General features: G+C 48.8%; 5 protein-coding genes across 5 annotated transcripts; 3 read left to right on the forward strand and 2 right to left on the reverse strand.

Annotated features, from left to right (window-relative positions):
* The first annotated feature begins 2068 nt into the window (after positions 1 to 2068).
* GGS22DRAFT_66367 (uncharacterized protein) lies at positions 2069 to 3119 on the forward strand. The gene is made up of 2 exons (XM_047967722.1): positions 2069 to 2878; positions 2944 to 3119. Exons 1-2 carry the CDS (start codon positions 2324 to 2326, stop codon positions 2977 to 2979), a joined length of 591 nt encoding a protein of 196 aa, XP_047822867.1. The 5' UTR covers positions 2069 to 2323; the 3' UTR covers positions 2980 to 3119.
* A 1202-nt stretch (positions 3120 to 4321) lies between these two features.
* GGS22DRAFT_184609 (MOSC domain-containing protein) lies at positions 4322 to 5650 on the reverse strand (the record flags this gene model as incomplete). The annotated part of the gene is made up of 2 exons (XM_047964207.1): positions 4322 to 5470; positions 5621 to 5650. 2 exons carry the CDS (start codon positions 5648 to 5650, stop codon positions 4322 to 4324), a joined length of 1179 nt encoding a protein of 392 aa, XP_047822868.1.
* Positions 5651 to 7522: 1872 nt separating this feature from the next.
* GGS22DRAFT_152958 (polysaccharide lyase family 4 protein) lies at positions 7523 to 10268 on the reverse strand. The gene is made up of 9 exons (XM_047959768.1): positions 9985 to 10268; positions 9580 to 9929; positions 9315 to 9429; positions 9218 to 9263; positions 8998 to 9085; positions 8917 to 8942; positions 8826 to 8864; positions 7874 to 8775; positions 7523 to 7812 (listed from the first exon to the last, which is right to left on the reverse strand). Exons 1-9 carry the CDS (start codon positions 10215 to 10217, stop codon positions 7572 to 7574), a joined length of 2040 nt encoding a protein of 679 aa, XP_047822869.1. The 5' UTR covers positions 10218 to 10268; the 3' UTR covers positions 7523 to 7571.
* A 1-nt stretch (position 10269) lies between these two features.
* On the forward strand, positions 10270 to 11575 carry GGS22DRAFT_152962 (uncharacterized protein). Its single transcript, XM_047959769.1, has 2 exons — positions 10270 to 10969; positions 11168 to 11575. Exons 1-2 carry the CDS (start codon positions 10908 to 10910, stop codon positions 11565 to 11567), a joined length of 462 nt encoding a protein of 153 aa, XP_047822870.1. The 5' UTR covers positions 10270 to 10907; the 3' UTR covers positions 11568 to 11575.
* Positions 11576 to 13130: 1555 nt separating this feature from the next.
* On the forward strand, positions 13131 to 14470 carry GGS22DRAFT_184611 (glycoside hydrolase family 76 protein; the record flags this gene model as incomplete). The annotated part of the gene is made up of 2 exons (XM_047964208.1): positions 13131 to 13403; positions 13571 to 14470. 2 exons carry the CDS (start codon positions 13131 to 13133, stop codon positions 14468 to 14470), a joined length of 1173 nt encoding a protein of 390 aa, XP_047822871.1.
* Positions 14471 to 21764: the final 7294 nt, after the last annotated feature.

Consider the following 21764-nt stretch of genomic DNA (forward strand, 5'->3'; position numbering starts at 1 on the left):
TTGTACATGAATCCAGGTACTGTGTATACTAGAGCTACCTACTAATGTATGTTAAGTATTAAGTATTAAGGTTCAAAGGTTAATTGGGAGTGGGAAATCGTAATAGTCGAAAAGTCAAAACCGCATCCAGGCCCATGTCGCAGAAGATTGATCGCTCTTCGAAAAAATCCACTTACCATTTACATGGACTAATTCTCAGACGATATGCCAGAGTTCCAAGTTCCCACCCCGACTCCTGTCTAATGTTGTCCATCACCTCACCCAGCTCACCCAGTTCACCCAGCTCTAAGACGCCAGAATCACCCAAACTACCTAAAACACCCAAGTCACCCAAGTCACCCAAGATTCACTCATTTTCTATCCTTTCCATTCATTCCCGGGTCCCCTACCTCTCTGGAAGGTTACCGACTAAGCTGCTTAGCCCCTGTGCCGAGTTACCTACTATGGACCTCGCGGGAGCGGTGCCGACAATCGTGACAATCGTCATAGGACAGGGTTAGACATCGTCGATGGAACTCTCGACTGTACTTACTTACATAGTATTTGAGCCTCCCTGGAGGCAACTCCATGCCATGCCTGCAACGACATCTCCTACGAACGAATAGTTACACATCACATTTCTTTTATTTCATTTTATTTTATTATCTGAGCTTTTACCGCCTATTCTCTGGTTTCACCTTTTGATACAAAATATCCATTCCGCCTCGCCTAATCTACCAGATTCTCGCCAGCCCTACCAACTTACAAACAGCCTCCTTATTCTCATTCTTCCTCCCGTGTCAAAACCCACATTTGGCAAACAAAATCAGACAACCCAACATTCTGTTTGGACCTCAAGGTCGTTCGTTGACTTGATACCTGTGGCCTGACTATTTAACGCCTACCTCCCCATCGCATCTTGAACCTCCTTCCCTCGATAGTTTCCCTCACTTTCACACTCTCACACTTACACTTACAGACTCCCACATACACTCTCACACATACTCTCGCTTCTCCTTCTCTTTCCCCTATTCCGCAGACAGTTCACAAAACCCAGTCTTCGGACGACTCATCACATAGTACAACCGCCGCGAACATTCATCACGCTAGATCGACTGACTACCTTGTCCACACCACTCCCCTGCTCACATCTCTGTAAGTCTTCCACACCACTAATACCACAACTCGTAGATCGCATGAAATCTGAATCGTATGGCTGACCCGTAACTTAGGGTAGACTAAGCAAAACCGCCGCCACATCCAGCCGTCTGGTACTCACTCACTTTGATCCCGGCAGTCGGAAATTCAGCTAAAGCACACATCCTTGACCACATCTCGCAAACATGGCTGTGGGAAACAACTGCGCACACTCTTTCAAGATGCTGAAGTCGGACAGCACTCTCATCCAATGGACCTGCCATATGTGTCATTCGGGTCCGCACTGGTGGATTTTCGAATGTAGATACTGCAAGCTCCACACGTGCCGGGCATGCGTACACAGCTGCTAAGCACGGGGGATCCGGTCCGGGCTGCGCTGTTGTCACTGGATTTTACCATTGAGGTAAGCTCGATAAAACTTATCTGTCAAGTCTCATATGTCATGGTCTATTGTTTAAATATGACAAGCGAGATGATCAGAGTGTTAATATGGCCCCCAATTTAGAAGAAAATTCCAACGGTCTCGGCTCTTTCGAAGCCGAGCTTCACTTTTTTCAATTGGAGGGGAATCTCTTCATCCGGCGTCATGGGTTGGGATTTACATCGGGAAAAAATGATTTTTTTTTTCGACACCCCCGACAAGGAAAAAGTTTCTCGAAACACGCAATTGCCCATCGATATCCGGAAGTTGGCGCGGGACCCCCCTTGTCGTGGACGCTAAGATCCTGCAGGTCGTAGGCCACGACAGGCAAAATAGATCCTATTGGTCTGGACCGTTGCCCTCTCGATGAGCATTTCACGTTTCCATTCCCTGTTTCTTCAGCCACTCAACGAGCCACAGCGCATCCCGATCCAATCGTCGAGATCCCGATGAGATAGATCACTTTCCCGACAAAGTGTTACACCGTTGTCACAGGCTGTACGCGGTACACCTTAGCCTTGTTTGACGGCATTCATGGTTATGATTTCTTTCATGTACACCCCCCCATAGACACTGTATTTGTTGTAGGAAACTTAGGTGTCCTCTCATCCCGCTCGGAGTGTCGAGTCGCCTAAATTTCCCCGTTTCTCGGTACGGTCTTTTTCGGAGTTCTGGACAGTGCAGGAATCTCAGTACTGCCAGTGAAGGTCGGCGTTTCCACATCATAGACCTGGTTCTTTTTATTTCATTTCCTTGAATGTACCAATGGAAACAGTATGGATGGCGAATGGGGCAAAAAAAGATTATTACGATTGCAGGATTTGTGGATTGGAAACGGTTGTATTGTGTATTTACGATGGATCTGGTTTCACTGTCCTTTTTATCTCGTACAAAATGAGGGCGCAACGGATGCAAGGAAAAGTCAACTCCCCTAACGGCGACACAGTACGCGAGCAGACTTCCTCTTACCTCAGTCCCTTGCTCCCTACCTATTCTCCCTTTTCACCCGATGCTTTTTTTGACCGGCGCGAAGGGAAACCAAAAAAGGAAAATTATGGCAAGAGAAAAACCAGTACGCAAGTACAACCAATACCTCGATCATGTTCATTACCTTACTACCAGATAGAGAAAAAGAGATGTTTTTTTGTTGGTTTCGGACAGATAGATCCAAGAGGTCGGGCTTCGATGCCACGTTGCAGGTGCCAGGTGTTGCTAGGTGTACTCGTTCGCTCGTCCACTCGCGCGTGTTTGATTTTATGGCTCGATCTAGCTTACGCCGGGCCACGCTCAGGTCAGGTTCAGGTCAGGTCCCAGGTCCAGGTAAGGTATGAAGTCAAAGTTGAGGCTGCTGCGTGCGGCCCAACGAGGAAGCTGAAGTTAGGCAGGGCTACCTACCTACGCGCGCGCCCCCCCTTAACTAATACCCTAATACAAACGCTGTGCAACGTGGGGACACGCGTTTTCGCACACGCGGCAGTGCTGCAAGGTCCCGTCGGCTTCTGGAACATTTTAGAACATGTATTGGAGGCTGGTTCCGTTGGAAGGATTGGGGAAGATTGGGAGGGTTTGGAAGATTGGGTATGTCGTTTGTACACGGTAGTCGACGGTAGCGGTAGACCGCGTTGGGGGGACACAGCATGCAAGCCAACGGTTTACCGCCCCCAGTCCAGCCTAGCTAGGCCTTGAAGGGCTTGCTGCTGCTTAGACCGTGGGGGGGGAGGATGGGGATTTGGGGGAGGAAAATTCTCGGGCGACATTTCGTTTCGTTCCTTTCTTTCTTTCTATCGTACATCGTATCGTACATCGTTCATCGTGCATTTCGTATGGATCTGCACGCACGCACGCACGCACGCACGCATGACATACGTACATTGCATGCATAGTACATACCCAGTCCCATTTCCGATTTCATCATCGTCGCTATCGTCATATTAATCCGGTTGCCGCTTTAGGTTTTCCCCCCATCCCTATCCCCATCCTCTCCCATCCTCTCCCATCCCCTTCCCTTCTTTTCTGCCATACATACATACATACCATACATACAGACTCTTAGGAACACGCTTTCTCCTCGATGGGTACGACCAATGTTTTCCGTCGTTCGCCTCGCCTCGCCTCGCTACCTGTAGCCCGGTATCGACGGGCCCTCCCTATCTGCCCGAGATGATGCGAGATTGTTTGGCTTCCCGTCCGCCGGATGTAACTCGATCGCGATCCGGTCGTTCGACAACTGTCTATATACGTACATTACCGTATACCTAATCCACACCCCCCTCCGCCACACCCTTTCGCCTCGCACGTATATGGAAGAGGAGCGGATTGGATTGGATGGATGCTAGGTATGTCGGTGACAGCTGGCAGGGCTTGTGTCGTTGTTGTTGTCGGTGGGCTGTGCGCGTGCGCGCGTGTGTGTATGTATGTATGTATGCGTACCTGGTCGGTGGTAGGTGTAGAACAGGATAAGGGTCCCGCTGCTCGCTGACGCCATAAGGGGTGGGTGGTGAATCGCTGGCTCCATCCGGCGATCCTCGCTTTCTCCTTCTCTTTTTCCTCGCGTTTCCGCGGAACCGCGATGTTTGGCTCTCTTCGCGATCCGGTTCCAAGATTTTCCTTTTGCTTCCTTGATACGATTGGAGTGGGATGGAGTGGGATGGGGTTGGTTAGGCGACCAGCAGCTTACGACAGGCGAACACTGTTTTTTTTCCCCCGGGCCGCGGCCGTACGGCGGGATGATTCGACTGACTGACTTGACTGACTGGGGCGGCTTCACTTCGGCCAGGCCCACACGTCTCGCGAGCTGATACGCCGGGTCACCGTGACCTCGTCACCCACGGCGACGTCAGCGATGATGTCCTCTCCATCCTCATCTTCATCTTCCTCATCCGGCTCCCTGCGTCCGCCACCCCGCGGAAGCAGGAACGCGTACCGTCCGAAGATGGGCGACCACTTGTTCCCCGTGTCCACGCGGCGGTCTTTCATAAGCGTCTTGAGGATCGACCCGGACTCGCCCGTGCCCGGACGTCCCGTGCCGTAGTCGATGTTGATCGAGATGCAGCGCGCGCAGTTGGCCGTCAGCGCCAGCCGGTGCTTACCCCCGACCACCAGCTCGGACCAGAAGTCCTCGTCCCACGCATCCAGGGTCGTCGTGTCATCTCCTTCTTTTCTGCTATCTCCGCCGCGACTGCCGTCGAGAGGGGGCGTGGAAGGGGGCGTGGGCGGAGATAGGTCGGGCACGAGGTCCACGACGATGTTGGGCCGGAATTTAATCATGTCCATGTCCTGGCCCGCGGGCAGGCGTGCGCTGACGTCGCGCAGCGACGCCTTCGACGTCACGAGGAACGGCGCGGCCTCGTTGAACGTCAGGCCAGCATCGCCTGTTTCGGCCGCCGCCGAGCTAGTCTCCTGCGCTGGCCATTGGTACGTGAACGGGACGTACGACAGCCAAGACCTAGTCGGGCGCGGGGGCGCGGGAGGCGAGTGCGCTAGCACGCGACGGCGGTTATCGCCGATGAACACGAGGATAACGGGGTACCCGAAGCAGGACGAGAACCAAGCGTCGTAGGGGCCGCGGACGCGAAAGGCGGTGGTCTCGCTGCCGAAGAGCTTGATGTCGACGACGTCGGACTCGTCGTAGACCGGGTCCAAGGGCACGCGCAGCTGGCCGCGCTGCTCGGGGGTGGGGGGGAAGAGGGGCACGGCGGGGATCCGGTAGGTGACGACGACGTGGTCGTCGCCGTCCAGCGCCTGCTGGAACAGCGTGCACTCCGGGAAGTACGCCGTCTGGATGTTCTTGTACCGACCGCCTCCCTCGTCCTTCAGCAGCATGAAACGCCGGTCGCGACGCGGGCCCTCGCGCCGTAGTTGTGCCGTCGGCACCGAGATGGGGCGGAGCGATTTTATGGGGTAGATGTAGAGCTTTAGGGTGTGTGTATGTGAGTTTGAGGTCGGCGAGTAAAGATGGGGATGCACGTGGTTGCGTGAGAGTGAAAGGGGAGGCCTCTTTTCGAGGTAGGTAAGATAGAAAGGGGTGAGACAGACAGATAGACAGAGAAATGTCTAGCTTACCTCTGTGATCCGAATCTTCGGCTGACCCATCTTGACGGTTCGTCGGCCTCGCCTTTTCTCGTTTTTGGGTTTGATAAGATGAAGATGACGTTGGCAAGATTCTCTTCGAGGCTTAGCTGTCTTTGTCTTCGTAAATCGCGATGTACATCTACAAGTTGGATTATTGCGCAGTACCTACAACTTCCCACGTAACCTCGATATAACGAGATGATTTAGAAAATCAAATTAAAAAAGATGTAGGTAAGACGATATAGGATCGGAAACGTTTCCGAGCTAGCGAGTTACGGTATTTATATCTAGGCCGGATGCAGATCCGAACAGTCAACCGAGGCCATCTATGGATGCGGGGAGACAGCAGAGCCGCAATACACGATAAGGACCAGAAAGCTTCCTAGCCGTTCTAGGTATTTTTATGCCCGGTCCGGTCGGATCTGAGTGCGGGGCCTATGATGTTCCTGGGTTTACTGTTGGTTGATAGATTAGAAAGAGGTTCGGCTTCGGCCTCGCGAAAAATGCCCGAGACCGTCAAAGAACCCGCTGGCCAATACGATCAACACTCCGAAACGGAGGTTGTGTATCTTCGATGTAACATCATACGTGGGCAAAGGAGAATATTGGATCGTCTGTTATATGATGTTTGCTATATGTTGGCGTCCTAATAAGATGCTTATTCACACATTGCTTCAAGAGCTAGCTAGGCTGGCTTAAAATCTGACCTATGAAGGTTTATTGGTTAGATGTGCGTATATATGCTAATCAATGCAGAAGAAGAATGGAGCCTACCTAGTTTATATTTATTTTACCCCTTTTATTTCCTGTATTATAGCTGCTAGTATTGAAAGTCGTGCATGTGGATTACTTCCCATGGGGGTAGTTTCGTATCACTACATGATAAATAACCCTCGTTTACTCGCTCGACCTGGCTGCTGGATCTCGTTACAACAGATTGATATTATGTTTCTTCCTATCGGAACATCGCCGAGTCATTCTCCTCTTTAGATTTTCTGTAGACCTCTAGTCATTGGCGGGATGTGTATACGAACGTCTCAGCTGATGAGCTACGTAAGGGATAGCCAATTGCGTACAGATTTATTGCAATTAACGAATAAGACTTCGTCTGCTGAGACTAGTTTCAAATCGTTCCAAGGGATCACCGATTCCATACAGAGTTGTACTAGAAATTATGACGTTTGCTGGACTTGTATGGCGTGCAGCTGTCAATATAAACCTGGTTTCCAAGACCTCTGGCTTGACAATCGTGGGTCCTATTTTCGGATATCCCGAACCCTGTGATAAGGCTCGCTAGGGGGATAGCTAGTTCTCCGTTCCGGTTGCGGCGCGGATTTCCCGACTTTGCGAAGCAGTCCGACCAAATAGTGGTAGTTCTCGAGATTTCGTTATGCCAGTTCAATATTGTATACCTGCAGAAGCAACCCCAAATCTACGCTCGAAAGGCTAAGGATGCTTATGGGTAGGATCAACGAACCTTGGTGGACTTATCGTGATGCCTACATACTCTCGATCTGCCTAGTGCTGAAGACCATCCCGTTTCTTAAACGTGTCAGTGCTGGCTCTGGACATATGTATGGTGAGATCGCCTAGGCCATCTGTTCAGCCATATAAGATCCAATCTTGTCTCCGTGCAGAGCAATGGTTGAATTATCTTGCCTTAGCGCTTACACCCATCGAAAAACGTAGCTACGGATTCGATCGTAACTTGCTGGGTGAGTTCCAGCCCACAACAAGTGTTTCAGGACACTCAACAGCAATACGAGTTTCAGTTAGTATGCATTACATGATTGCTTGGGGTTATCATGAGCAATAGCGAATGCTGCTGTATGATAGAGTAGTGGATAATAAGCCAAGAAGAAATATGCTTTGATTATTAAATGCTAATAAGTTCTCAGGTTATTTTTAGTTATAGATCCCCAAGATCTTGGATTAAAATGCCTTACGTGGCTCTCTTATGGCCATGCTTCGTCCCTGAGCTGACTTCTAGCCTCAATGCATCGTACTGCACATAGACCGAACTGGGCAGCACCGCACTCTCGTAGTCGGTGGCATTATATGGTAGGCTCAAGACGATTTTATTTTCGCCTTCCTTGAGCAAGGCTGGGTCGAATGTAAACTTGTTCGCGACGTTATAGCAGATGACTGCGGACCGCACTGCACAAGAGCTGCTGTGGTAGTAACTGGCCGCAGAATTGTTAGTCACCTCGAATCTAGAATATTAATCGCTAAGCATATACGTACGGAATTATCCAGGGCGCGAGATCCTTTCCGTTGACATTAACCGTATACGGTAAATTGGAATAAGGCTCCGAAGCGTTGTACACGTCGGTGTTTCCTGCGGCAGTCTTGGCTCCAGCTAGCTGAACGGTGAATGTCGCTTGCTGCTTCTGATAGAATTGGGACTTTTCCAACTCAAATACGATGGTCCAATTGTTTACATTGCCGTCGCCGTAGTAAGCCTCGGTGCGAAGGGAGTTGGCATAGCCCCCAAACACGCTCCAATGGACGTAGTTCAGGTCTTTGGCCACATCACTTTCGCCTACTCTGAACGTCACACCTTCTGGGAAATCGCTGACAAAGTCGTGCACTGGCCAGTATATCCTGTACTGCTCTGGTTGGAGTGGGTGCGTCAAGTCTGGCTCGTAACCGTGCCGGTACTCACCGCTGCTTTTGTCAGGCGTGCCGATACGGAAGATTTCGACTCCCTGGCTTTCCTCTACCCATTTAACCCGAGTCGTATCTACCTTGCCGGCACGCACTGTTACATCATCTTGAGTGTACTGCCCGAATATGCCGTTCGCATAGATTGTAAGTCGGTACGTGCCAGCTTTCACACGTGGGATGCTGGCATGACCGCTCTCATCGATGTCAGCCCAGTATTGATAGGCTTTGGTGTCTAAGACGTTATCTTGGAAGTCTACCCTATTCTGTGCTAATACAGCTATGGGGTTTTTGGCATTCTTAGGTAAGTTTACCTGTAGGTTCCAAGTAGTACGCTGTTTACTGGTAACGTAGTTGGGCACGTGTTTTGCAATGGAATCGTAGAAGTCGGCGTTCCATTCCGGATCAGCAAGTTTCACAGCGTCCTCTCGGAGGACCTGGAGATCAGTTCCGGCTGGGAAATGATTAAAATAGTAGAAATGCTAATCTTGTCAGTGGAAATCCTAGCGCACATTCGATACTCTTGACTCACCGGGCCAAATGTCCGGTCAAACCCATTGGTGATGTTTGGCTGTTAAGCTGTCAGCGGCCTTTGTCACGTAAACGGGGTGCTGCTCATTTACCGTTTGGTCTCCGTGATGATTTGAGACTGAACCCAAAGTTAGGCGCTGAATCATATTCTAAAATCGCATACTATTACTCACCTATGTAATTATAGACGATTCCATCAACGACCAAGTCAGAATGCAAAGGACCTCCGAAGTAGGTTTCCCTCGTATTCATAACCATCCACTATAATAGAAGGAATTAGAATCTACACGTAGTGGCAGCGTTTAGGGTAAATCTCGTTCTAAGTCGCGAGACATGTACGGTGTTCTGGCGACTATGTGATTGATGAAACCTCGAAGGAAAATGTAAACATACAGCTCCGAATGTTGAATTGTCCGCGATTTTGGACCCGTCAGCGTACCTAGAGTCACGTCAATATAGTACTAGCTTGCTTAACGGAAATGCAACATACATCCCGTGAGCATCATGGTCTCTCCAAGTATCCTGGAACGTGTACTTAGTGAAGTAGTCGGCCTCCTGTTGAACATATGGATCATTAGGTGTATTTCCCAAGTACCAGGTAGCATCTATAACACTCGTGATTAGCACTTCCCGAGTATAGAGATATTACGTATGAGGAAGGACGAGTAACGGTGTCTCGGGGTTTCTTGAAACAGATATTCCTCCGAGCCTATGGCCAAAGGACTTGTCCAACCTAGATTCCAATGGTTACTTACCTTGTACGACGACCTCTTTTTTCACGGCCTCTGCGCCGGGTAACGGCGCATACTGCCTTCCGTTAGTCGCGAGGTGAGTCCATATGTTCGAGTTCGGTCGGAATAATGTTCGGAATTCTTGAAGGTTTCGCAAGAATGGTGTGGTCTCGTTGTAATACGCAAGACGTGAAAACGTATGAAGGCCAGTCTCCCCGTCTCTGAGGAACCAATACTGTTCCAGAATCTGCCCAGTGGGCGTGTAAGTGTCGGACATCCTGATCCCGGCATAGTCGGTGCCCGTAGAGTCTGTTCCGGCATACAGCTCATAGGTTGGTCGCGTCGATCCTGGAGTCCAAAAGCCACTGGGAACACTTGATCGTGGCTCAGCACGTTACGTTACTTTGTATGTTTCATGGCGTGACTTACCAATAACAGTCTAAATTGAATATGCCGGTAGATCCAGATCGTGTGCCTAGGAGGTTTTGGCCGTCTAAGAGTATCGCATCCATGGCCCCAGAGGCCTTGTCGACACGTGTGAATAGACGGTCATTCTGGATAACTAGCGCCGTTCCATTTTCGGTTGCAACCACTTTCGCGCAGACACATCTAGAAAAGGACAAGAGAATGAGACACAAGCTGGAGGAAAACCGGGATAGCATCTTGAATCAACTTCAAGATTTAGACGCGTGATACGAGAGCATATTAGCCTACCTTCTGAAGAATATTGTTAATAAAGCAGCTTGTTTATATTGTCGATCTTCGGAAGTGTCTTAGAGCGAACTCCCGGACAATTGGAATAATTAAGCTAACCATTGCGGCTGGATAGGTTTCCTAATCCATCCTCAGGTAATTATCCCGCCCCTGGTCTGGGGTAGAGCCCGTGAATGCGGGGAGTTTGTGGGGAGCTGAGGTGAGGCCTAATTTTAATGATAGGAATTCTTCAACGGCATATCGCTGCGGAGAAGCAAATTTGGAGATATTCCAAGGATATATTCGGTGCTCGGTAGAAGTCTTGGCGAGACATAACTACGAGAGAAGTCTAGACCGTTGGTAAGCTTTGTCACCTGGGAATTATGTTGAGCTTAGTGATGTTGTTGCTAAAAGCAGCAGTTCATGTTTGTCACCTCGCAAACTTGGAAATGTCCTGGAAAGAAGTCGCAAAAGCAAAATGACGCGAATGGCCCCCAAAACATTGTGAGCTGTCTTGCGAAGGCCAAGCTGAAAAAGGCTGTATGTCGATCATTTGAGAGTGAGTTGGAGAATCGGCGAAACTGACTTTCGGAGATATATAGACATATGATCTATAGAAAATGACCTAATAGGTTATGCCAAGCTTCGTGATTTAGACGATGTTGGTCTGGTTCTCTCGGAGTACAACTGCATTTCTTGTTACCCCCCTGTCGCTGTCGACCTGTTCCCAGTCAGCTGGGTTTGGGTAGTAATTAATGAGGATATTAAGAGAAGAGGTGATTTGTCAAAAGTCGGATAGTAACAAATTATTGCTCGCGCCTGGAAAAAGGGCGACCGGATGCAGCAACAATAAATGTTTAATCAGAACTCATGACAGCGTATGAAGGTCCTTGCATGCTGTAAGGTAAGGCACGCATACATATAGGCGACATCGTCATCGTCATTGTCGTCATCGTACATACAGGGCGCATCCCATATGGATAACATGTGGTTTTAGTTGCAGCTGTGAGAGATGTTGCGGGCAGAGTTGTGTTGTGTTGTGTGCAGTAAACTGTAAGACAGTAAGACGGATCGGGTGTGGAGGCGGGAGGAGGCGGAGGCGGAAGCAACACCAACCAACAAACCAAACTTTATTAGATAATACCCGACCCTACAACGTGGTACGGGTTATACGATGTATTGATAGAGATACTCATAGTGCATTGTACGCTGTACACAAAATACACACAGCGCTAACGATTTTTGAGTTAATAGGTTGCTATTATTGTTCATGTGCGACAGTGTTCCCGTATGCCTCCAACTTGGAACTAACCCGCTAGCGTGTACTTGGTAGGTAAGGCTAGAAAGGGAAGACATGGAAGGTTAACTTTTTTTTAAGGGGCAGAGGGGTTCCTGGATTCTTATCGTACATAGCTGGGTACTAGCTAAGCTGGATAAATGTTATTCCTTCCTATTTATCTAGAATTTCAATGTTCCGGGGCTGCATAAACTCAGATACATTAAAATTGGTACTCTAATAAGCGCTGAAGTTTCATCTAACGCCGGCCAGACGTGCCACTAAAACAAACTCTCCTCAACTTCCAACAACTCAACCTTCAGCTCTCTAGTTTCTTGAAGAAATCGAATTAAAACATTAGATTCAGCGGTTATGGCGGTCAATTGACGATTGTCGTCTTGGCTATTGGAATGCTCACGAGGTTGCCCGCACACATTTTCCCCATTCCTGTGACCATATGGCATTTTCAGAAACGGATTCGTTAAAGATGATCTACGCGAAGGGGCTAGGGGTCGACTGGGGGGTTGGCTAGGGGAACCGGTTCGGCAAGATCTAAATCTAAGTGGACACTGGACGACAAGCCTGCAAGAGCCTGCAAGTCCGCAAAGCCTGCAAGAAAAGCCACTGACGGTACCGGGGATTTTATTAGATTATCCATGGATTTCTTGGTGAAAAGTTGGTGAATACTTACCTAGCAGCTGCCTAGCTGCCCAGATACTGAACAGGTCCGCCTAAAGGGTTGATTGGTGTCATGCAACATCGGATCCGTCATCCCATGGATGTCCAGCATGAGAATCATGCCTGTTCTGAAACAAGTCACAACCCTATCGGAGATCTTAATAAGCTAATCATCAGCCAAACCCGGCATAACCCAACATAACCTAGCATTTCTTGCTAAACCTGTTCATCCCTTTCTACGATTGCCCATTGTATACCGTGGCCAGCCCATCGCCAATCATCAAATGCCGCGATCGTCATTTTCGGGACCCAGGAACACGCCGCTGGCTTCGGCTCGCACAGAACTTGTCGTCGGTCCTACCAGCCCTACATACCTGCAACCTGCAACCTGCAACCAAGAGTACCAAGCAGCCCCAAGAGTTCCAACTTCCCAAGCCAAGAGAGTACTTGCTGTACACCTTGGGAGTCACAGTCACGTACCGTCGACTCTTCGTGATCTACGGGTCACAAAACAACCCATGTCTGGAAATTTGTATTATACTAGAGGTACATGTTTGAACCGAACCGAACCGTGCCCGGGGCTCCATGAGCTCATGTGAGTCCCGTCCGCAGCAGATGAGCCTGATGGATGCAGCCTGTTTGATGACAAGGTGCGCATCCTCGTCTACCTCCCTTAATCTACTTTGGATGAGATCCAGTGGACCGTCACATTCCATTCACTGCACTCATCAAGTGGCGATTTAGTTTCTTCTCTCTTTTTTTACTTCTACCTAGTGGTAACTAGTAGTTATTTATTTTATTTATACTTCTCTCGTTTCCTTTCCTTCAGCAGTAAGTTTCTGGAAAACTTCTGTGTCCATCCTATGAAACATTTCCTATCTCTCTCTCTACCTACCTTCTAATAAGTCTATCACTTCGGTCATTCGCCATGGTTTCCTCTACCGTAATTGGGTCTCTGGCCTCCAGAGCCATTTTCTTAATGTCTAGTCATATCACCAACCGCGCCGACTCGGCAACATACGCCTCTCATACCGTCGATGGCCTGAAGACTCTCCAGACTTGGTACAACCGCAACACAGGTCTATGGGATACCACTGGTTGGTGGAATAGCGCCAATTGTCTAACTGTGCTGGCCGACTTTGCTGTCTTGAACCCAAGTGCTTCTGATAGCCTAAATATCCCAGATATCATCCAAAATACTGTAAGTATATCAGAAACAAAACCCTTGCCCTTATTCGAAGGCATAATAAACCACCTTTGATGATCTGCTTGGCAACGATTTGCGCCTAAAACAGGCTTTGCGGGCCTTGCAAATCGATCATGCCAGGACTATTCGCATAAAGGAGAATCACTAACATTATGCCGTAGTATGAGCAAGCACAGAAGACGCAAGTACAAGCGTCGAAGGTCCTATCGGTGGCAGGTCTTCCTATCTCCACATACACTAGGGTAACGAAACGATCTGAAATCGAGAAGAGAGGGTTCGATAACTTTCTCAACGACTACTACGACGATGAAGGATGGTGGGCGCTAGCTATGATCCACAGCCATGACCTCGGCGTTCAAGGGCTGGGAGACCAGCAATATATTCAAGCTGCGGTTGAAATCTTTGAGGATATGAAGAAGGGTAATTCGACCTGCGGTGGTATCTACTGGAGTAAGGTTGGAACGTACACGAACGCCATTGCGAACGAGCTCTACCTTAGTGTCGCCGCCTCTCTTGCGAACCGGATACCTGCTAGGAAAGATTATTTCCTGAACACCGCCTTGGCACAGTGGAACTGGTTTAAGAATAGCGGGCTGATCAACAAAGATAACCTTATTAATGATGGACTCACGGACGCATGCAAAAACAACGGCATGCAGACCTGGACCTACAACCAGGGCGTCATTCTAGGTGGTCTAGTCGAGCTTCACCAAGCTACGGGCGATCAGTCACTACTCACCCAGGCGCAGACCATCGCCGCGGCTGCTATCTCGCATCTCAGCAAAGATGGCATTCTTTCCGACGGTTGCGAGCCGAACTGCGGAAGCGATGGATCGCAATTTAAGGGTATCTTTATGCGGAACTTGCACTACCTACAAAAGGCGGCGCCCATGGATGCGATTAAGAACTTCCTGCTTACGAACGCTGATACGATATGGGCTAAGAACCGTAATGCGCAGAACCAGCTGGGAGCTAGCTGGGAAGGACCCTTCTCTAACGCCACGGCGGGCACGCAAAGTTCCGCCCTGGATGTTCTGGTGGCGGCGGCGGCTGTAGCATGATCGCGCCCCTTTTTGCGACTTGGATAGGTACTATTGGCGCACTGGCGTTTGGGGTAATTAGCACGGGATGTTAAGGAATACCACTAGGATACCACTCATTATGATTTTAGTCACCTGCGGCACCGCAGTTTAGATTTATAGGTGCATTTTTATAATACCTAACCAATAAATAAAGTAAAGATATTCTTCTATTCTCCTACATCTCCAATTCCCGAAGTTGAATAGTTTTGTGATATTTGCGACGACTCGTGCAGCTCTCGTGATACTCATTTCCTCCTTGGACATAGGGCTGTTACTGTGTTACCCTTATTATTACATGAGAATGCGCCTGTGGATGGATTAAGCTTGCCTGGGCTTGCCTATTCCGGCCGATCGCAGCACATCCCGTGGACCCTCAATGCAAGTGCGATCGTCATCATTCTTCGAATTGGCGTCGCCCGGTTGAAGTAAAATGATCGACGTCATTATAGCCAGCGACCTTTCCTGACAGGTCGGTCCACCCTAACAGCGGCAGGCTAGCAGCGCAACCCCCACTATTGGAGAGGATCCGGGATCAACAGTGATTTATACCTGCATTTCGGTAGAAATGGGGTAAGGAGGTGGTATCGCGCAAAAGGTCTGCGCTGTGGTTAAAATCCCCAATATTACCTATGGACATCGACCATGTGTTGGTTGGTTGGTTGGTCCCTTTGGAGCAAATAAGAGATGCATTTGTTCGTGATTGGAGATTGGGGATTGGATTTGCAGGTTGGGGTTCTATTTCGCGCAGGCGCAGTCGCAGGCTCACCGCGATTCTTTCAATATATTCGAAGTCCCGTGCCTGCATGCTGCATGGTCACTTTGCGTACATGTGTATGTGTGTCTATAGGTAGGTAGGTAGGTAGGTATGTATGGTATCTATCTGCGCGCGCGTGAGGGATACGTAGGGGTGTTTTCATTAACTCACCTACCTACATACATACATACATTCAAAGCATGCGCGTATTCTAAATGCGATCCGCGGAGAGGGCACGTTACGAAGGTGAATCCCAGCTTCGGCGCACCTTAGATGCATCCATATCTCGGCAGTCCGCGACGTTCTACTCGAAACGCCGGGGCCCGCGTTGCTGGATTGGGGTTGGCGACGCGGCTGCGGATGGAACGTGGGGACGCTGGCACGCCTCTTTGTCTCTCGCCATATTACCCGCACGTCACCTTGCGCTGCCGGAAATCCCACTTGGGAAGCCCTGCGTCACCTCTGCGTATATTGAGGACAAGGGGGCCTAGGGGAGATGTATTTAATCTCGTCCCAACCTGGGTATACTTCCTACCCATCTAAGGTACGTAAGGGGAGAGAGGTAGTGTAATGCGTTGCTACTTGCTTGCTTGATTTATTGCTTTATTGCTTGGTTATTTGCGAGCCTCCCAGGTTTCGTGCGAGAACGGGTCCTAATATCTGTGCTCACTATATTAAATATATTGACGGGCGTCGAGGTGCCGACGCGAGGGAAAAAGAAAGATAAAATAAAGAGAAAATGGTTCGATATGAGGTCGAGGTGCTGAGGCATGTGTCGGATGTCTGCAGTTAGCTTGCTTTGGCGCCGCTGCACCGGTCGTTATACTACCTTACGAACTCCTCGAGGCTTTCTGAGACTTGCGCTCGCGCGAGATCCTTGGCCTCCCACGTCCTGGTGCCGAGACATCGACGGCCCGGTGTCCTAATTGCTGTGGGTTTGGATGTAGGGGTCGCTGCGCTGCTTAGGTTATGTCACACAACGGGCGATCATATGTGGATGTATTGGACTTGTTCTGCAATATCTGCATGTTGAGTCGGAGGTGAGAGGTGAGAGATAGGGTGAGGTCTAGCGAAGGGAGGAGAGTGAATTTTCATAGTAAGCCAAATTTGAACAAACAGAACATATTTGGATGCCCTCAAAACTTCCAGTTGCGATTCATTGCTACGTTTTCAAGGTATATCCCTCTTGATTGGGATATCAGTTCATATATCGGTCCTTTCACGGATTCTTCTCGCTAAAAAAGGAGTCGTTATTGGCGACAAGAGTGTGATATCGAATACGATATCACGGAGACCAGCAGAACTTCCTGCGGAAATAATAGCGGTGAGAATTATGATATTGAACAATGATACTACCTCATGTTCCTATCAGAGCCCATAGGCAATTATTGATAATCCTATCCGTTAACGATCGTGATGATGTTACATTTTCTCCGATTTGTCGCTTGAAGGCGCCTCGGGTCCGTAACCATCGGCCTACTCAGAATCCTGAGGCCGCCCGGTCGGCTAACTCGGACCTTCAAGAGGTTTTAGAGTGCTCCGGTCACGGCTTGCGACTCTGAGGCGGTGCATCTTGGACTGAAGCAGGAGTCGTTTCAAGCCTCATATCCGGTGTCGTGGATTGGACTGACGATGACGACGCCCGAGCAACCCACGTAGTCTGCTCTTTTAATGGGCAGTTATTGATTTCGGCCCGTGGCTCGAGCCTTCTATTCTAACGAGAAATTTAAGACGAAAATCTGTGACTAATTGAATCTGAGAATCGAGAAGTGGAGTGGTCTTAAAACGCGAAATCTAGTCTACTTCATGGTGTTGATTGTTTCGGGGATTGATATTCTCTCGTATTCGCCCTAAAGAGCAAAAAAAAAATTACTAAAATCATATATGGTTATTAGACTTTGCTACGTCATGAGTTTCAATAGAGGTTATATGGCGGCCGCGCAGTGAAAACCGCCGTCTATTAGTAAGTGACTAGCTACTCAGCACTTGATAACATGAGACAACAATGTATCGTAGATTTTAATTATATTGCAAGCGGCCCAGGACTTATGTTACATACCAATACTCTAAAGGTGCACCCCTGAATAGAGTAACCTGAAGAAATCGCTGAATTACAACTCGACCTAGGCCATTTAGTAATAGCGCTTGCCGATGGAGCCTCTCCCCCTTATCCCCACGTACCACCTCCGCCACCAGACCGTCCAACCTTTCGCTGGGCACTGAGTCTCCAATCGTCTTCCGCCGCATACTTGTTGTACAGAGGCTGTATCCTCTCAGCCTTCTTGCGCTTGCTGAGCTTGTCAGTAGGCGCGACCTTGAAGAAGGTTGGAGCAGCCGAAACAAGCCACTTTGGTTCGATGCTAGTCGTGCAGTGCATATATTCCTTCGTAGTGAGCACCAGTGTGTGGTAGATCACCCATTCGGCCTGCTTTCCAAACAGGGCTGAGCTCGGGTGTAGATAGACTGGTGTTCCCTCGACTAGCGTCTTGTATCCTTCTTGCGGGTCTTTTCTCGCTGAGTTGCGGAAGAAACCTGAGCATAGCGCTTGTCTAACCTTTTGAGTGTCCCGGCCGCAAGAAGCGATGGGGTGGCGATAGCGCTGCATGATCTTCACTAATTGGTCACGCACATCTTTCGCGCGCTTCATTGAACGTGCCTGAATGAAATTCTCAAAGCACCATGGCGCCGAATATCCATTGTTCTTCCAACCGTTATAGACATTGAGGAGGGTAAGGTGATCTCCATGTGGGTCATGAAACTTAGCTTTCTTCTGATCAGCCTGTGTCTGTTTTTCCTTCGGTCGATAGAAGATGGTCTGAAGACTCAACATGGCGACGATGCTGAGCATTTCGTCAGAGCACCCAATGTCAACCGCGCCGATTAGAACTTTGGCTAAAGCAGGGTCCATGGGGAAATCGGCCATTTTGCGGCCAAGACGAGTTAGTAGACCTTCATCATCCAGCGCCGATAAAGCGTATAGTTCTTCTAGGGCCGTCAACATGGTATTGGTAGGTGGCGGGTCCATGAAATCGAAGTGGAGGAGATCATCTATACCCATAGCCTTCAACATGAGAATTGTAGAAGCCAAGTTCTGACGTTGGATCTCGGGGATAGTAGTCGGAAGCATTTCAGACTGGAATGCAGCCTCGGTGTACAATCTGAAGCACTTGCCAGGACCAGTTCGGCCAGCACGGCCAGCTCGTTGATTAGCCTGTGCTTGAGAAACAGGTGTAACGACTAGCGAGTCCATTCCAAGCTTTGGATCGTAAGCATTCTGCTTTACAAAGCCGGGGTCTACGACGTAGTAGATATGATCGATTGTGATCGAGGTTTCGGCGATGTTCGTGGCTATCACGACCTTTCTGCTCCCAGGAGGCGCGGGGTCGAAAATTCTGCTCTGCATCTCGCTAGGAAGCGCAGAGTATACTGGTAAAATAATCAGTTCAGGAACACCTGGACCTAAAGCCTTCATTCGTTCGTATAATATCTCAGCCGCGGTATCGATCTCTTCCGATCCGGTAAGGAAAACCAAGATGTCACCGGCAGGTTCTTGAAGGTGGATTGTCATGACTGTAACTAGAGCCGCATCAAGATAGTCGGACTCAGGTTCTCTGCTGTATAATATCTCAACGGGGAAGGTTCGTCCAGGAATCGTAAAGATAGGACACTCGTTGAAATATGCCGAGAATTTATCGGCGTCCAGGGTAGCAGATGTAACGATGATCTTTAGGTCGCTTCGCCGCTTCACCGTTTTCTTGAGTAGGGCGAAAAGAACATCGGTCGCAATAGTTCGCTCGTGAGCCTCGTCCAACATGATAACGGAATATCTTTTTAAACTAGGGTCCATCAAGATCTCGCGTTCCAGCATACCGTCAGTCATATATTTAATTTTAGTTGCCGGGCTTGTGCAGTCTTCGAACCGGATGGTGTATCCGACTTCTTGACCTAACTGGCAGCCAACCTCCTCTGCTACACGCTTTGCAACAGACATAGCTGCCACTCGTCGCGGCTGTGTGCAGCCAATCATACCATTGTTAGTGAAGCCCGCTTCAGCGAGATACTGAGTCAGTTGAGTCGTCTTGCCAGATCCGGTTTCGCCAACTACAATCAGAATTTGATTCTCTCGGACAGCTGTGATGAGCTGACTTCTGAAGGCAAAAACTGGAAGACTTTCTCTCTGCTGCTTGATTGACATTGTGGTTCGTTTACCAAATGATTGGTCTTTAGGCGCAACCGCTTGTTTCCATTCTGGTACCGCTTCAGGCTTTACGGCAGTGGTTTTGGCAGCTCTTAAATCACTGGCAAATTTTCGACTTTCCGGATTTGCCATCGGGTCGTGCCATTGCGATGCAAGATCCACCTTTGATTCCTCCTTTGCAGCAGCTTCAGCCTCCTGTTGCCGTAATTCTTTTCGTTCTTTTGCCAATGTCGTCCCGGACATTGCTGCACGATTAAGCGATCCGTCAGGCGCTTTTACTACCCTGATAGGTGACAGTTCGAGTGATTGTTTTGTCTGACCTGTGAGGAATGGGGGTTCTTCTTCTCTAACTTCTATGTCAACTTCCTCTTCTAGTTCCATCTCGCCCTCTCCTCTCAGGGTAGCATTATAGTCTTCTTCTAAATCGGGGTAATCCGAGGCTTTAGCAACACCGGAAGCAATGAGCTGTCGGATTTCCCATCGTTCTGGAGATGTCATCCTTTTCTTTCGTGACCTCGGAGGCCCAGTGTAGTTTGAAAGAGAAGCTAGGTTGTCATCGTTGCGAGGAACCACACCATTTCGACTTCCAAGACTCTCCATGTTCGCACCCGACTGTATTCGAGCTTGTGGTGCAAGGTCCATACCGGTCTCTTGATCGACGTCTTTCATAGATAAGGCTATCCGGTTCGGCTCGATCTTGATGACTTTGACCTTCACGTTCTGGCCTCTTGAGATAAGGTCTGAAGGATGGTTGACCCTTTGACCTTGGATTAAATTTGAAATATGAACCATTCCGTCTACTTTGCCCTTGACACCGTGTAAATTAACGAACGCGCCGAAATCTTTTATACCGGTGACCTGGCCATCGTAAACCTTGTATAATACCGGTGAGTCATCGACCTCAGGTTCTGGTGCATGTCGAAGGGTATCGTCATCGCCATCCTCGTCATCGTACTTCCGCCCCCTGTCTCTGTCTCTATCCCTGTAGCTGCTGCGATGTGACCTGTGCCCATCGCGATCCTCCCTTCGACTCCTATGTTCTTTATGACCATTCCTGTAGTCACGATCGTCATCGTAAGCCCGGTCTCGATGGTCGCGGGATCTAGATCGATATCGCTCTTTTCTTTTTCGTTTGAGATCCGTACCATCTTCCCTCTCAGGACTATATAGTCGTTTCTTAGTCGGTCTTTCCCGTTCGGAACGCGCACTCTTAGCTTTGCCTTCTAGGCCTTCTAAAGCGGCCAATGTATCATCGATATCATCTCCATCCGTAATATTGGTTGGCTTGTTTGGGATACATAATCCTTTGAAAAGTGTTTCTTTCTCCTCGAATGTCCGGCTTTGCAGGTGTTCTTCTACTGTTTCTGTTTCTGCTTCTATTTGACCCTTGAATTTGGGGTGCATAGTTCGAACTAGACGATCGATACTCTCATATAAACTTTCTGGCCAGTTTGCAAAGCCTAGACTGGCCAGCTCGCTCTTGAACTCGGAGATATTACCACATCCTAATCGCTTATCGATGATGAATTCGGCTACGGTTTTTTCGGATATGCCTAAATGATTCTGGAGTTCATGTGTGACCTTCGACACAAGCGATAGGAGCTCGAGCTCGGTGAGATCGTCGTCCATGGTGTCGATTTTTCAATCCTGCCGATGAATGGTTGGAGACAAATTGGATGACTCTGACGACTGCGATGACTTCGATGGCTTGGTTAGGGTAATGCAGGCAGGAGTCGAGAAAGTTAACGCGAGTCCCAACAGGCAGAAACGAGCGATATATTAAGATATCGTTCGCATTTCATTTCGCCGAATAAGGTAGATAGTATTTCGGTCGTATGCTCGTTGATTATGTGTCTTTCGTGTCGCGTTTCGCGTGACTCACGTCGTTTTAACCTGTCATCTTAAATATTTTGAAGTCATCATTTTTCGTAGAAGGTACGAAACATTGAACAATTAGAACCTTGATATCGCAGCCACATTAACTATACAGTGTCCCACTTTAATACACACTAGCCACCTTTGTCTGTACTAGTGCTTGTGGCTAGTTAGACAAGCATCTAGGCAAACTCTCGAGTCATGAAGATTTATAACCTGTCACTTTTTGATCTTCCATCTCTGCCTATTGATACCAGCAATCTCCGAAATATATGGATATGGTCACCAGTTATTTTTCTAAGACTCCTCTCCTTTGACATTGAAGTGTCATTATAATTGTTGGCTGCAGAGAGTACTACTGTTTCGAGGTCGGCAGTTGTAATTATAATCGAAACTACCATTCTGGTTTGACGGCATCTCGCCAAGACTCAACAACATCATGCATA

This window comes from Annulohypoxylon maeteangense, assembly GCF_022496945.1.
Source record: "Annulohypoxylon maeteangense strain CBS 123835 unplaced genomic scaffold GGS22scaffold_2, whole genome shotgun sequence".
Lineage (NCBI taxonomy): Eukaryota > Fungi > Ascomycota > Sordariomycetes > Xylariales > Hypoxylaceae > Annulohypoxylon > Annulohypoxylon maeteangense.

What these genes read in the sequence shown, in the direction of transcription:
- GGS22DRAFT_66367 (XM_047967722.1), top strand. Translation starts at nt 2,324, where the DNA reads ATGGAAACAGTATGGATGGCGAATGGGGCAAAAAAAGATTATTACGAT. An exon ending in AGGTCAGGTCCCAGGTCCAG is followed by an intron (nt 2,879 to 2,943) that starts GTAAGGTATGAA and finishes GAAGTTAGGCAG; the next exon opens with GGCTACCTACCTACGCGCGC.
- GGS22DRAFT_152958 (XM_047959768.1), bottom strand. Translation starts at nt 10,217, where the DNA reads ATGCTATCCCGGTTTTCCTCCAGCTTGTGTCTCATTCTCTTGTCCTTT. An exon ending in AAAAGAGGTCGTCGTACAAG is followed by an intron (nt 9,430 to 9,579) that starts GTAAGTAACCAT and finishes CGAGTGTTATAG; the next exon opens with ATGCTACCTGGTACTTGGGA. An exon ending in AATCGTCTATAATTACATAG is followed by an intron (nt 8,943 to 8,997) that starts GTGAGTAATAGT and finishes CTTTGGGTTCAG; the next exon opens with TCTCAAATCATCACGGAGAC.
- GGS22DRAFT_152962 (XM_047959769.1), top strand. Translation starts at nt 10,908, where the DNA reads ATGTTGGTCTGGTTCTCTCGGAGTACAACTGCATTTCTTGTTACCCCC. An exon ending in ACCCCCCTGTCGCTGTCGAC is followed by an intron (nt 10,970 to 11,167) that starts CTGTTCCCAGTC and finishes AGGCACGCATAC; the next exon opens with ATATAGGCGACATCGTCATC.